Source organism: Nycticebus coucang, chromosome 6, assembly GCF_027406575.1.
Source record: "Nycticebus coucang isolate mNycCou1 chromosome 6, mNycCou1.pri, whole genome shotgun sequence".
In the NCBI taxonomy this organism is placed as follows: Eukaryota; Metazoa; Chordata; class Mammalia; order Primates; family Lorisidae; genus Nycticebus; species Nycticebus coucang.
In genome coordinates this window covers 43,108,836-43,122,487 of record NC_069785.1, presented here as the reverse complement: position 1 = coordinate 43,122,487, position 13,652 = coordinate 43,108,836, and the positions used below count along the sequence as shown (strand labels likewise).

The 13,652-nt window shown below is 41.5% G+C and overlaps 1 protein-coding gene across 3 annotated transcripts in view; it reads left to right on the top strand.

The window, feature by feature from the left end:
• INO80 (INO80 complex ATPase subunit) overlaps positions 1-13,652 on the top strand; it is a 180,402-nt gene that overhangs the window by 21,051 nt on the left and 145,699 nt on the right. For all 3 annotated transcript variants that reach the window (XM_053595850.1, XM_053595851.1, XM_053595849.1), the window contains exons 2-4: positions 11,327-11,512; positions 11,754-11,923; positions 12,015-12,082. In XM_053595850.1, the coding sequence (XP_053451825.1) occupies positions 11,370-11,512; positions 11,754-11,923; positions 12,015-12,082 (381 nt within the window). In that variant the 5' untranslated portion in view covers positions 11,327-11,369. The remainder of the gene's footprint in view (positions 1-11,326; positions 11,513-11,753; positions 11,924-12,014; positions 12,083-13,652) is intronic.

The window sequence follows — 13,652 nt, the reverse complement described above, 5'->3', positions numbered from 1 at the left end:
TCTGTCTCAAAAATAGAAAAAGAAAAAATCATGTGTCCAGATGGAGCCAGAGGCCTGTGGTCCTTAGCTACAAATTATCTTTATATAGAATGTAACATTAGAAGTAGAGTTTTTTTTTTTTTAAGAGACGGTCTCACTTTGTTGCCTTCGGTAGAGTGCTGTGATGTCACAGCTCACAATAACCTCCAGCTCTTGGGCTTAGGCGATTCTCTTGCCTCAGTTTCCTGAGTAGCTGGGACTACAGGCACTTGCCACAATGCCCGGCTATTTTTTTGTTGCAGTTTGGCCGGGGCCGGGTTTGAACCCGCCACCCTCTCCGTATATGTGGCCGGCATCCTACTCAGTGAGCCACAGGTGCCGGCCTGGAACTAGAATTTTATAGCCTTGACGTTTAAGACTGTGGTAAAAATTAAGTTAAGGTAGTCATTTGTAAAATATCTGAAGCAATTAGATTCATGAGATATGAATTCCTTCTCCAAATAGCTTATAGTTTATTTATTTATTTTTTGAGACAGAGTCTTACTTGGTTATCCTTGTTTAGATTACCCAGGTGTCCTAGCTCATAGCTGGGACTATAGGCATCTGCCACAATGCCCAGCTGTTTTTAGAGACGGGATCTCGTTCCAGCTCAGGCTGGTCTCGAACTCCTGAGCTCGGGCAATCCACCTGCCTGGACCCCCCAGAGTTCTGGGATTACAGGAGTTAGCCACTGCACCCAGCCTGAGTTGTAATTTTCAATAAAAATTTTTGTTGATGGGTAACGCCTGTGGCTCAAAGGAGTAGAATGCCGGCCCCACATGTTGGAGACGGCGGATTCAAATCCAGCCCTGGCTAAAAACTGCAAAAAAGGGCGGCACCTGTGGCTCAAGGAGTAGGGTGCCGGTCCCATATGCCGGAGGTGGTGAGTTCAAACCCAGCCCCGGCCAAAAGCCAAAAAAAAAAAAAAAAAAAAAACTGCAAAAAAGAATTTTTTGTTGTTGTTGATAAGACAGACTTCTTTCTGTTTCACTATTTTGTCCTGATGATATAATCCTTCATACATAGAATTGGCAGCATGTTTTTACATATAAATGCACTTTTCAAATTCTAGTCTTTGAAAACTTGCAGAAATTTACTACAAATAAAGCAGAAAACTATACTATTTTTGGCTTGACAAAAAAATAGTTATTTGTCCATTTTTTATTGAATAATCTTCATTCATAGATTTTCTTTTTTTGGATTTTTTTTTGAGATGTTGTAGAAGTCATGTTGGAATTAAAAAATAAAAATAGATAAATGACTATATTTACTTTTTTTTTTTTTTGACTATATTTACTTTTATGAAAATTAATTGACCAGAAGATAGAAGTAGGGTTTGTGCCATTCCACATTGTTGGCTCCTGATGCTGGGCAATGTGTGTGGTGTTCCTGAGGTATGGAAGTACCTTTAGTAATCAAATGAAAATGCTTACCTGGGGCGGCCTCTGTGGCTCAAGAAGTAGGGTGCTGGCCCCATATGCTGGAGGTGGCGGGTTCAAGCCTGGCCCTGGCCAAAAACTGAAAGAAAAAAAAGAAAAGAAAAGAAAATGCTTACATGAGGGCTGGGCAAGGTGCCTAACACCTGTAATCCTAGCCCTAGGAAGGGCAAGGTGGGAGGATTGCCTGAACTCACAGATTGGAGACCACCCTGAGCCAGAGCAAGACCTCGTCTCTAAAAATAGACAGGCATTGTGGTGGGTGCTGTAATCCTAGTGACTTGGGAGGCTGAGGCAAAGAGAATCACTTGAGCCCAAGAGTTTGAGGTTGCTGTGAGCTATGATGCTACGACACTCTACCAAGAGCAACAAAGTGAGACTCTCTTGGTCTCAAAAAACCCCACAAAGGGTGGCACCTGTGGCTCAGTGATTAGGGCGCCAGCCCCATATACCAAGAGTGGCAAGTTTGAACCCGGTTCAAAGTTGAACACTATGACACAATGTCATCTACAAAGTTTACACTGGAGAACCATGCGATCAATTTCCACCAAAAATCTCACAAAAAAATATCATTAATATTTTCAGTAAATCTATAATGTTAGAGTGAACTGCATTTTTTTTTTTATTTTTATTTATTTTTTTTTTGTAGAGACAGAGTCTCACCTTATGGCCCTCGGCAGAGTGCCGTGGCCTCACACAGCTCACAGCAACCTCCAACTCCTGGGCTTAAGCGATTCTCTTGCCTCAGCCTCCCGAGTAGCTGGGACTACAGGCGCCCGCCACAACGCCCGGCTATGTTTTGGTTGCAGTTTGGCCAGGGCCGGGTTTGAACTCGCCACCCTCGGTATATGGGGCCGGCACCCCACCGACTGAGCCACGGGCGCCGCCCGAGTGAACTGCATTTTAATCATACTGGGCTGCAAGTTGGACACTCTTGATCTATGATTTTAAAAACCGATATTATGCCCTAATTGTCATATATTGGGGAAACAAAGTAGCTCATCTTAACACAATTCGTACTTTTAAAATATGTATGTATGAGCTTAACCCACAATAGATGATTGAAGAAGTAGTCATATCCTTTGTACAAGTATGTGGAATCACCTTGACTGAAGAGTTACAAATATAGGTTGATAAAGTCTGTTTGTATTGACTCATATACCACAAAAATAAGAGAGGAAAACAGTGAGCTATGGTTGAATTAAAGAGAAGGGAGAGATTTGCTCCTCAAACTCCTCCAAGGTAAAAGAGAGGGAAATGAATTTATAATTTTGAGGAAGAAGGAAAAGGTTCGAGGTAATTTTTACAGAGAGTGAGAAACAGTTGATAAAAGAGGGGTAAAAGTGTAATCTCAGTACTTTGGGAGGCTCAGGCTGTAAGATCACTTGAGGCCAGGAGTTCAAGACCCACATCTCTACAAAAAATTAGTTGTGTGCTGTGGTGTGCATCTTCATTCTTAGCAATTTGTGAGGCTGAGGCAGGAGGATCACTTGGTCCTAGGAGTTGGAGGCTGCAGTGAGCTGTGATCATGCTACTGTACTCCCTCCTAGGAGACAGTGAGACCTTGCCCCCCTAAAACAAAGTGAGTAAAAAAAAAAAAAAGTTGGTAAAAGGGCTATTAAGAAATGTAAGGTGCTCTACTGAAGATGGATAATAACACCATCAGGTATGTGGCCCTGCAGTTTTCTTTCTTTCTTTCTTTTTTTTTTTCTCCCTGAGTCTCAAGCTGTCACCCTGGGTAGAGTGGCGTGGCATCACAGCTCACAGTAACCTCCAACTCTTGAGATCAAGTGATCCTCTTGCCTCAGTTTCTCTATTTTTAGTAGAGATGGGGTCTTGCTTTTGCTTAGGCTGTTCTCCAACTCGTGAGCTCAGGCAATCCACTGGCCTTGGGCTCCCAGACTGCTGGAATTACAGACATGAGCCACCACGCCTGGCCTGACCTGCAGTTTTCTTGTAGACAGTGAAAGATATAGGACATGAAAGTATAGTTTAATTAGAGTAACAGCTTATAACATGCTATGCAAGGCATCTAGGTTGACTAGGGTTTTTAAATGTGATTAAAAAATAATTGTGGAGAGAGTGGGTTGTCTGGAATAGGAAGAGGAACCTTTTGTATTGTCAGCAACCAAAGTGAGAAATAAATGGGGGTGATGTTGAGAAAGGCAAGACAAATTTTCGCCAGAAGTGTGCCCAGTGCCACACGGTAGGAAAAGGAGACAAGCATAAGACTGGGCCAAACCTCATGTTCTCTGTGGGTGGAAGACAGGTCAAGCCACTGGATTCTCTTACACAGATGCCAGTAAGAACAAAGGTATCATCTGAGGAGAGGATATACTGATGGAGAATTTAGAAAATCCCAAGAAGTACATCCCTGTAACAAAAATGGTCTTCACCAGCATTAAGATGGCAGGAGGAGCAGACTTGATAACTTATTTCAAAAAAGCTACTAATGAATGATATAATAATTGGCCACTGCTTGAAATTTATTGCAAAACAAATAATTCATGACTTTTTTTTTTTTTTTGGTAGAGACAGAGTCTCAGTTTATCACCCTTGGTAGAGTGCTGTGGTGTCACACAGCTCACAGCAACTCCAACTCCTGGGCTTAGGCGATTCTCTTGCTTCAGCCTCCCAAGCAGCTGGGACTACAGGCGCTCGCCACAAAGCCTAGCTATTTTTTTTTGTTGCGGTTTGGCCAGGGCCAGGTTTGAACCTGCCACCCTTCGCATATGGGGCCAGCGCCCCACCCACTGAGCCACAGGCGCCGCCCATATTTCATGACTTTTTAAATGTGTAGCATAATGCAATTGGTTTTGTACACAAGAACTCAGATCATGAATGAGTGACAGATGTTTTTGTTAGATAGTCCTGATTTAACACTGATTTGTGGTTAAATGAATATTTTGAATTTTGATAGTAATTGCAGGTCAGTAAATGGTGTCACTGTTCTCTAAAAATACGATTAGGTTTGGGCGGCGCCTGTGGCTCAGTGAATAGGGCGCCAGCCCCATATGCCGAGGGTGGCGGGTTCAAACCCAGCCCCGGCCAAACTGCAACCAAAAAATAGCCGGGCGTTGTGGCGGGCGCCTGTAGTCCCAGCTGCTCGGGAGGCTGAGGCAAGAGAATCGCGTAAGCCCAAGAGTTAAGAGGTTGCTGTGAGCAGTGTGACGCCACGGCACTCTACCCGAGAGCGGTACAGTGAGACTCTGTCTCTACAAAAAAAAACCCAAAAAACAAAATACGATTAGGTTTAATTACGAATGTTCAGCTTTTCACAAAGATGGTGAATTGCCATCTTAAAACCTATTCAAGGTGGATTTCATATATATAAAACATATTCCCACTAAGTATCAAATGATCCTTTATTAAAATATTTTCTTCTTTAGTTTTTAACTAGCTGGGCGTTCTGCTGTACCACTGTTGATGTCATCTATGATGCCATGAGGGTGGTGACCATCAACATTGCAGCCCACAGACTGGGCAGTCCTCAGGATCTCTAATGGTTTCAGAGAGTTCACTGTCTAAAGATTAGTGCTGCCTCTGTCTGACAATGTTGACAATCTCATCAAAAGTGATTATTTCCATTGTTTTTTTCTGTTTCTTCCTGTCTCTCAGTGGTTTCTTGAGGGCTTTTATGATCAGGGCAGAGACAGAAGGAACCACTTCTCTATCTGGGCCTGTCTGTTCTGGATAGTTACTTTCACTGTAATCCTCAGGCCCTTCCTGTCTCCAGTTGCCTGGGTGATGTCATCACCAACCTTTTTAGAGTCAAACCCAGGAAGCCAGTCTTGGGGGCCAGGGCACATGTGGCACTGACTTTGCCACTGGTGCACCTCAGGTACAACACAACTTTGATCTTGTTGGGGTCGAACTTAGTATGGCGGAGCCAACTAGTGTAGGATGAACCCAGATGCAGGATGACCAGAGAAAGTTGGTCTTTGGCTTCCCTCCAAGCCAAAAGCTATATTTATATTTAAATACTAGGGAAATTCCTTCACTATCTCAGACTCACTGGTATTTTAATTTGTGTTCTTTAGCCTGTTAAATGTGAAGGCTGGAGACAAGGTAGAAATGTTTACTTTCTATTGTTGGTCTTCACTATGCCAGTCTAATTCCCGTGTCCCCTATATGATGCCTTTTATTTATTGAAAGGCATTTTAGTGTGGTTTACAGGTAATATAAAATAAAGAATATTGAACACTGCTCACAGTTCATACACAATCTGGAAGTTTAAGTACTTTTAAATGTCAATGTGGGTTGGGCAAGGTAGCTCAAATGCCTGTAATCTGAGCACTGGGGAGGCCAAGACAGGTGGATTGCTTGAATTCAGGAGTTTGAGACCATCCAGAGCAACGGTGAAACACCATCTCTACTAAAAATAGAAAAATCAGCCAGGTGTTGTGGTGGGCCCCTGTCATCCTAGCTACTTGGGAGGCTGAGGCAAGAGGATTGCTTAAGCCCAGGGGTTTGAGGTTACTGTGAGCTATGAGGCAACAGTGTTGGACTCTGAATTTAAAAAAAAAAAAGTCGATTTGACAAGAAATAGCAAATTAATCTTTTGAAGAGGTTACTAAGTCAGACTAAGTTACAATTTAGGATCATTTTATACAGTTCTTCAAAAACAAAATTGTAGAACTTACCAACTTATTAGAAGGATTAAAGGAGATATACACAAATTTTAAAATTATGTGCGATATAATTTTAGATAATTAAAAACAAACTCACAGGCTTGGCTCCTGTAGTTCAAGCGGCTAAGACTCCAGCCACATACACCTGAAGTGGCAGGTTCAAATCCAGCCCAGGCCCACCAAACAACAATGACAGCTGCAACCAAAAAATAGCCAGGTGTTGGGCGGCGCCTGTGGCTCAGTTGGTAAGGCGCCGGCCCCATATACCGAGGGTGGCGGGTTCAAACCCGGCCCCGGCTGAACTGAAACCAAAAAATAGCCGGGCGTTGTGGTGGGCGCCTGTAGTCCCAGCTACTTGGGAGGCTGAGGCAAGAGAATCGCTGAAGCCCAGGAGTTGGAGGTTGCTGTGAGCTGTGTGATGCCATGGCACTCTACCGAGGGCTATAAAGTGAGACTCTGTCTCTACAAAAAAAAAAATAGCCAGGTGTTGTGGCGGGTGCCTGTAGTCCCAGCTACTTGGGAGGCAGAGGCAGGAGAATCACTTGAGCCCAGGAGTTGGAGGTTGCTGTGAACTGTGATGCCACTGCACTCTACCCAGAGCGATAGCTTGAGGCTCTGTCTTAAAAAAAGAAAAAAGAAAAAACAAACTCACAGATTATGAAAAAAATGGATGGTGGTAATGGTTGCATAACAGTGTGAATACACTTAACGCCTTTGAGCCGTACACTTAAAAATTATTAAAATGCTAAAATTTATGGTATTTTACCACAATACAGAAAATAATCAAACACTTAAAATATTAATTGGCTCTCCATATATCATCATAAGACTTCTTGTGGGGGTATGTTAAGAACTTCATGACTGTAGCACCTTTTCCTTGTAGTCTCTTGGACATAAGGGAATGCATCATAACTGCCATTTCAGCCATCAGTGGTAATATGCTACAAAGATGATTCTGGAATGAATCAAACTACAGGATTGATGTGTAGTAGGTGTCATAACGAGGCATATATTGAGCATTGTAGAATTGCACAGATAACTATGATCTTTTCTCAACACATTGCTTTTAATTTCATGTTTACATGCAGCTTCTTAACTGAGGAATGAATTTTGAAAGCATTGCGTTATTTTGGATCACCCAGTATTTTTTTTTCTTTTTTTATTTAGAGGTAGACTAAACTTTATCGCCCTCGGTAGAGCGCTGTGCTGTCACAGCTCACAGCAACCTCCAACTCTAGCCTCAGCCTCCCAAGTAGCTGGGACTACAGGCACCCGGTATATCGCCTGGCTATTTTTTGTTGCAGTTTGGCTAGGGCTGGGTTTGAACCCACCACCCTCAATATATGGGGCCGGCACCCTACTCACAGAGCTGCAGGCGCCGCCCTGAATCACCCAGTATTACTTTTTAGTCATACCTACTTTATTATGATCATTTTTGTTTGTTTGTTTGTTTTTGAGACAGAGTCTTAACTTTGTTGCTCTTGGTAGAGTGCCATGTTGTCACAACTCACAGCAACCTCAAACTCTTGGGCTTAAGCGATTCTCTCTTTTTTTTTTTTGCAGTTTTGGGCCGGGGCTGGGTTTGAACCTGCTACCTCTGGCATATGGGGCCAGTGCCTTACCCCTTTGAGCCACAGGCGCCACCCTTAAGCGATTCTCTTGCCTCAGCCTCCCAAGTAACTGGGACTACAGGCGACCACCATAATGCCCAGTTATTTTTTGGTTGTAGTTGTCGTTGTTTGGCAGGCTCAGCTGGGTTCAAACCCGCCAGCTGTGGTGTGTGTAGCTGGCATCCTAGTTGCTGAGCTATAAGCTCCAAGCCATCATTTTTGTTTTTATTTGTTTTTTTGAGACAGAGTTTCATGTTGTCACCTTCAGTAGAGCGCTATCACATCATAGCTCACAGCACCTTCCAACTCCTGGGCTCAAGATATCCTCTTGCCTCAGTTTTTCTGTTTGTAGTAGAGATGGTGGTTTCCCTCTTCCTCAGCCTGGTATCGAACTCGGGAGCTCAAGCAATCTACCTACCTCCGCCTCCCAGAGTGTTAGGATTACAGGCGTGAGCCACCGAGCCCAGCCTACAGATTTCTTTTTCTGGAAATTTCACGTAAGTGGAATCATACAAGACGTGGGTTTTAGTGTCTGGCTTCTTTTACTTAGCATGATGTTCTGAGGTTCATTCATGTACCTATATCAACAATAAGTTCCTTTTTATTGCTGGATAGTATTCATTTGTCTGGATGTACCACATTTTGCTTATCCATTCACTAGGTGATGGATATTTGGATTGTTTCACTTTTGGAGTATTATGAAAAATGCTATGAACATTCGTATAAAAAGGCTTTGGATAGATCTATGGATGTATTTTTATTTCTGTCAAGTAGATATCTAAGAGTGGACGTGCTAGGCTATATGGTAAATTTATATTGAGCTTTTAAGGAACTGCCGAACCTTGTCAAAATGACTATTTTTTATATTTTTGCCAGCAAAGTATGAGGGTTTCAGTTTGTCCACAACTCTCTAAGAATTGTTATTGTCTTTTTTATTACAGCCTTTCTAGTGGGTTGAGTAGTATGTTGCTGTAATTGTAATTTTTAAAAATTTTATTTATGTATGTTTAGAGACAAATTCTCACTGTCTTACTTGGGATAGGGTTCAGTTGCCTGAACATAGCTCATTGTAACTTCAAACTCCTGGGATACTCCCATCTCAGCCTCCCACGTAGCTAGGATTATTGGTGCACCTCTAGCCTAGCAAATTAAAAAATATTTTTTAGAGCTGGAGTCTCCCTATGTTGCTGAGTCTGGTCTCTAGCTTCTAACCTCAAGTAATTCTCCCACCTTAGCCTCCCAAAGTAGTAAGATTATTGGCGTGAACTACTGTGTGGGGCTCAATCGTGTATCTTTGGCAAAATATTTGCCCATTTTTAAATTAGGTTATTAGTCTTACTGATTTGTATGTGTTGTTTATGTACACTGAAAACTGTAATAAAAAAGATTTGTTTAGATATTGTTAATATAAGACTTTTGTCAAAAAGATAACTGTTTGATATCTTTTAGTCTTTGGCTTGTCTTCATTTGGTTTTTTTCTTTTGAGACAGAATTTCACTCTGTAGCCCCAGGTTAGAGTACCCTGGCAGCTAGCTCACAGCAACCCAAAACTCCTGGGCTCAAGCTATCCTCTGGTTTCAGCCTCCCAAGTAGCTGGGACTACAGGTGCCTGCCACAGCACCCAACTATTTTTTAGAGATGGGGGTCTGGCTTTTTCTCAGATCTTTAACTCCTAGGTTCCAAGAATACACCTGCCTCGGCCTCCCAGAGTGCTAGGATTACAGGTGTGAGCCACTGCACCTGGCCTCAAGTCATCCTCTTTCCTCAACCTCCACAGTAGCTGGGACACCAATGCCCAGTAATTTCTTTTTTCTATTTTTAGTAGAGATAGGGTCTCTCTGTTGCTCAGGGTGGTCTCTAACTCCTGAGCTCAAGCAGTCCACCCATCTCAGCCTCTCAGAGGGTAGTATTACAGTCCTGAGCCACCTCGCCCAACCTGTCTAGATTTTCTTTTTTAGTGAGACTCTGTCTCACTTTGTCACCCTCTGTCTCACTTTGTCACCCTCATTAGGGTGCTGTGGCATCACAACCTCCAGCTCTTGGGCTTAGGCAATTCTCTTGGCTCACCCTCCGGAGTAGCTGGGACTGCAGGCTCCCGCCACAATGCCCGGCAATTTTTTTGTTGCAGTTTGGCCAGGGTGGGTTCAAACCTGCAACCCTCCATATATGGGGCTGGCGCCCTACTCACTGAACCACAGGCGTCATCCCTGTCTAGATTTTATTTCTTTCTTTCTTACTTTCTTTTTTTTTTTTTAACATTTAATGGTTTTATTTTTTGTTTGTTTTTTTTTTTTTTTGCAGTTTGGCCTGGGCTGGGTTTGAACCCACCACCCTTGGTATATGGGGTGGTACCCTACCCACTGAGCCACAAGCGCTGCCCCTGTCTAGATTTTGTTAATGGTATCTTTTGAGATGTAAAAAATTTAAATTTCGTTATTCTAATTTATCACTTTTCTTTAAAACATGGGTTATGCTTTTTATGTCATATCTAGAACTTTTTGCCTAACAAAACTCAATCTTGAAGATTTTTGCCTGGTTTTTCTAGAAGTTTTGTTGTTTTAGGCTTTTACACGTAAGTCTCTATTTTGTGTTAATTGTTGTGCGTGGTGTTAGGTGAGGGTTTAAATTCATTTATTTTGTCTATGGTTATCCAGTTGTCCCAGCACAATTTGTTAAAAAGGCTATCGAAAAAAAAAAGGCTGTCAATTGTTTTGATACTTTTGTTGGAAATTGATTAACTATAAATGCAAGTCTTTATTTCAGAATTCTCAGCACAGCTGTTTCGTTTAGTCCGTATGGCTTTCCTTATGCCAGTTTCACACTGTCCTTATTAGTATAGATATGTAATGTTTTCATATCAGTAAATATAAGCCGTGTAACTCTGTTCCTTTTAAAAATTCTAGCTATTCTGAGTCCCTTGTGCTTTTGTATAAATTTAAGGATCAGCTTTTCAATGTCCATATAAAAAGAAAAAAAGCCCTCTAGGATCTTGGTAAGGATTATATTAATTTGTACATAAGTTGGGAAAGAATTTTTAACATTCTCTTTAAGTAGATTGTTATGAAACTTTACAAAAGTTATAAGAGAAGTCATTAACACAGAGATGTGCTATGATTGACTTTAAAGCTTATTAGTTTGTTGAATTATGAGTTTTTAAAAAATAATTTATGGCTTATTGAGTATTCACTGTATCTGGTTAGATGGTGAGTTTATTGTTATAAGTTATCTAATTATTTAATTCTGACTTAATCCTTTAAGTCTGAAGATCACTTGCGGTATAGATTTGGATAGTTGTTCATAATTGTGAGTTAATGTTAATTGTAAGGGGAAAAGGAAGTGGATATACATTTTAAGGTACTCTTTCGAATAAAGTATATGAATTTTCATTGTGATATATGGCAGTATTTCTTTATTCTGATGTTCTTCTCATCCTTTTAACTTCTGCCTTTGTGTTATGAGGCAGTGCCTAACAAGGACTTTATTGTGATCTTTCTATAGAGATCTCTCTTTTCAATGTCTTGTGTTCTAGAAGATCTGATTTCTCTTCATATTGAGAACAAGCAGGCAAGAGTAAAGGAGAATGTATTCTCCTGTAGTATTTCATCTTTCACTACTTATTTCCATTCTGCAGCCGTGCAATCGGAGGCCTTTGTGCATGAAGACAGGTTTGTTCTATGGCCTCGGAGTTGGGTGCCGGGGACGATGGCGGCTGCACTGAGCTGGCAAAGCCCCTCTATCTTCAGTACTTGGAGAGGGCCCTCCGATTGGACCATTTTTTGCGACAAACATCAGCCATCTTCAACAGGAATATTTCTAGGTGTGTTATTCTGTCTTTGTAATATAATGTTTTACCACATTTCTGATTTCCATCATCCCTATAGGTTTTGGGAGTAAATCATTTTATGATTTTTATGTTTATTCTTTTCCTTCTTTCAAATAAAATGTACCTGTTATTCAAAGGATCATTTTCTTCTATAAATTGTCCAGTTCTACTAATCTTTAATTATATTTTGCTGGGTCAGCTATGATTTGTGGACTTATCATTCTTTAACTTATAGTGATGATAGTGAAGATGGACTGGATGATAATAATCCCTTATTGCCCCAGTCTGGGGATCCCTTAATACAAGTTAAAGAAGAACCTCCAAATTCATTGCTTGGTGAAACTTCTGGAGCAGGCAATGCGGGAATGTTAAACACATATTCACTGAATGGAGTTCTACAGTCAGGTCAGTGTCGTGTGAGATTCCTATTTGAACTGTCCGTTATCTTGGAGGAGTCATCTTTTCATTTTTTTATTCTTTATGTTTCTTTATGTAGAATCAAAATCTGACAAGGGGAATTTATATAACTTCTCTAAGTTGAAGAAAAGCAGAAAGTGGCTAAAGGTAAGGGATAATGCAGAATGTTTATAATTTAAATAATTTACTACTATATATATATATATTTTTTTTTTTTGTAGTTTTTGACTGGGGCCAGGTTTGAACTCGCCACCTCTGGTATATGGGGCCAGCGCCCTACTCCTTTGAGCCACAGGCACCACCCAATTTACTAAAATTCTTTTTTTTTTTTTTGGCCGGGGCTGGGTTTGAACCCACCACCTCCGGCATATGGGACCGGAGCCCTACTCCTTGAACCACAGGCGCCGCCCTACTAAAATTCTTAATAGATAGGAAAGCTACCACTCATTTTGGCAGATTGACGTATGTTTTTCCAGATCTTAGTCTTTTTTATTATTTTTTTCCGGAGACAGAGTCTCAAGCTGTCGCCCTTGGTAGAGTGGTATAGCATCACAGCTCACAGCAACCTCCAACTCTTGGGCTTAAGCAATTCTCTTTCTTTTTTTTTTTTTTTTGTGAGACAGAGCCTCAAGCTGTCACCCTGGGTAGAGTGCTGTGGCATCACAGCTCACAGCAACCTCCAACTCCTGGGCTCAAGCGATTCTCCTGCCTCTGCCTCCCAAGTAGCTGGGACTCCAGGCGCCTGCCACAATGCCCGGCTATATTTTGGTTGCAGCCATCATTGTTGTTTGGCAGGCCAGGCTGGATTTGAACCCGCCAGCTCAGGTGTATGTGGCTGGCGCCTTAGTAGCCTGAGCCGCAGGCGCTGAGCCTTAAGCAATTCTCTTAAGCCTCCCAAGTATCTGGGACTACAGGCACTCACCACAGTGCCTGTCTACTTTTTTGTTGCGGTTGTCATTGTTATTTAGCTGGCCCAGGCCTGGTTCAAACCTACCAGCTTCAGTGTATGTGGCTGGCGCCATAACCACTGTGCTACAGGCGCCAAGTCAGATATTAGTCTTTTATACTGGATATGTTTTTATGAAGAGATTATAGAAAAAAATCTGGATGATTCAGTGAGGTTAATTTGGCATACATTTATTAAGTATAAGTTGAATGTTCCCTATCTAAAATGCCTGGGACCAGAAGTGTTTTAGATTTTTTTTTTGTGGGGGGGAATATTTGTAATAGATATCTTGGAGATGGGACCCAAGTCTATAAATGTGAGCATCATTTATGTTTCGTTTACACCTTAACCACATAGTCTTAAGGTAATTTTCTTTTTACTTTGGGGACACTAAATACTCTGTGTTGTGTACTAGTGTTTCAACTCTGACCTCCCATGTATCACATGAGGTCAGATGAAGAATTTTCTACCTATGGCATCATGTTGGTAAAAAGTTTCAGATTTTGAGGCATTTCTAAATTGCAGAATAGGGATGCTCAACCTGTTATAGAGCACCATGGGAAAGGAATTAAAAAAATCAATCCTCACCCTCATGGGCTCATATTATAATCTGAAATATTAATCTGTCTTTCAATTTTGGTTGAGCGCATCCATGTGCCAAGTACATGTATGATGTACGTGGGCAAGTATCTTACTGTGTGGAGTTTACATTCTAAAGGAAAGAGGCAGTCTGTAAGACTGTAAACAAATAAATATAGCTTCTTTAAAGAG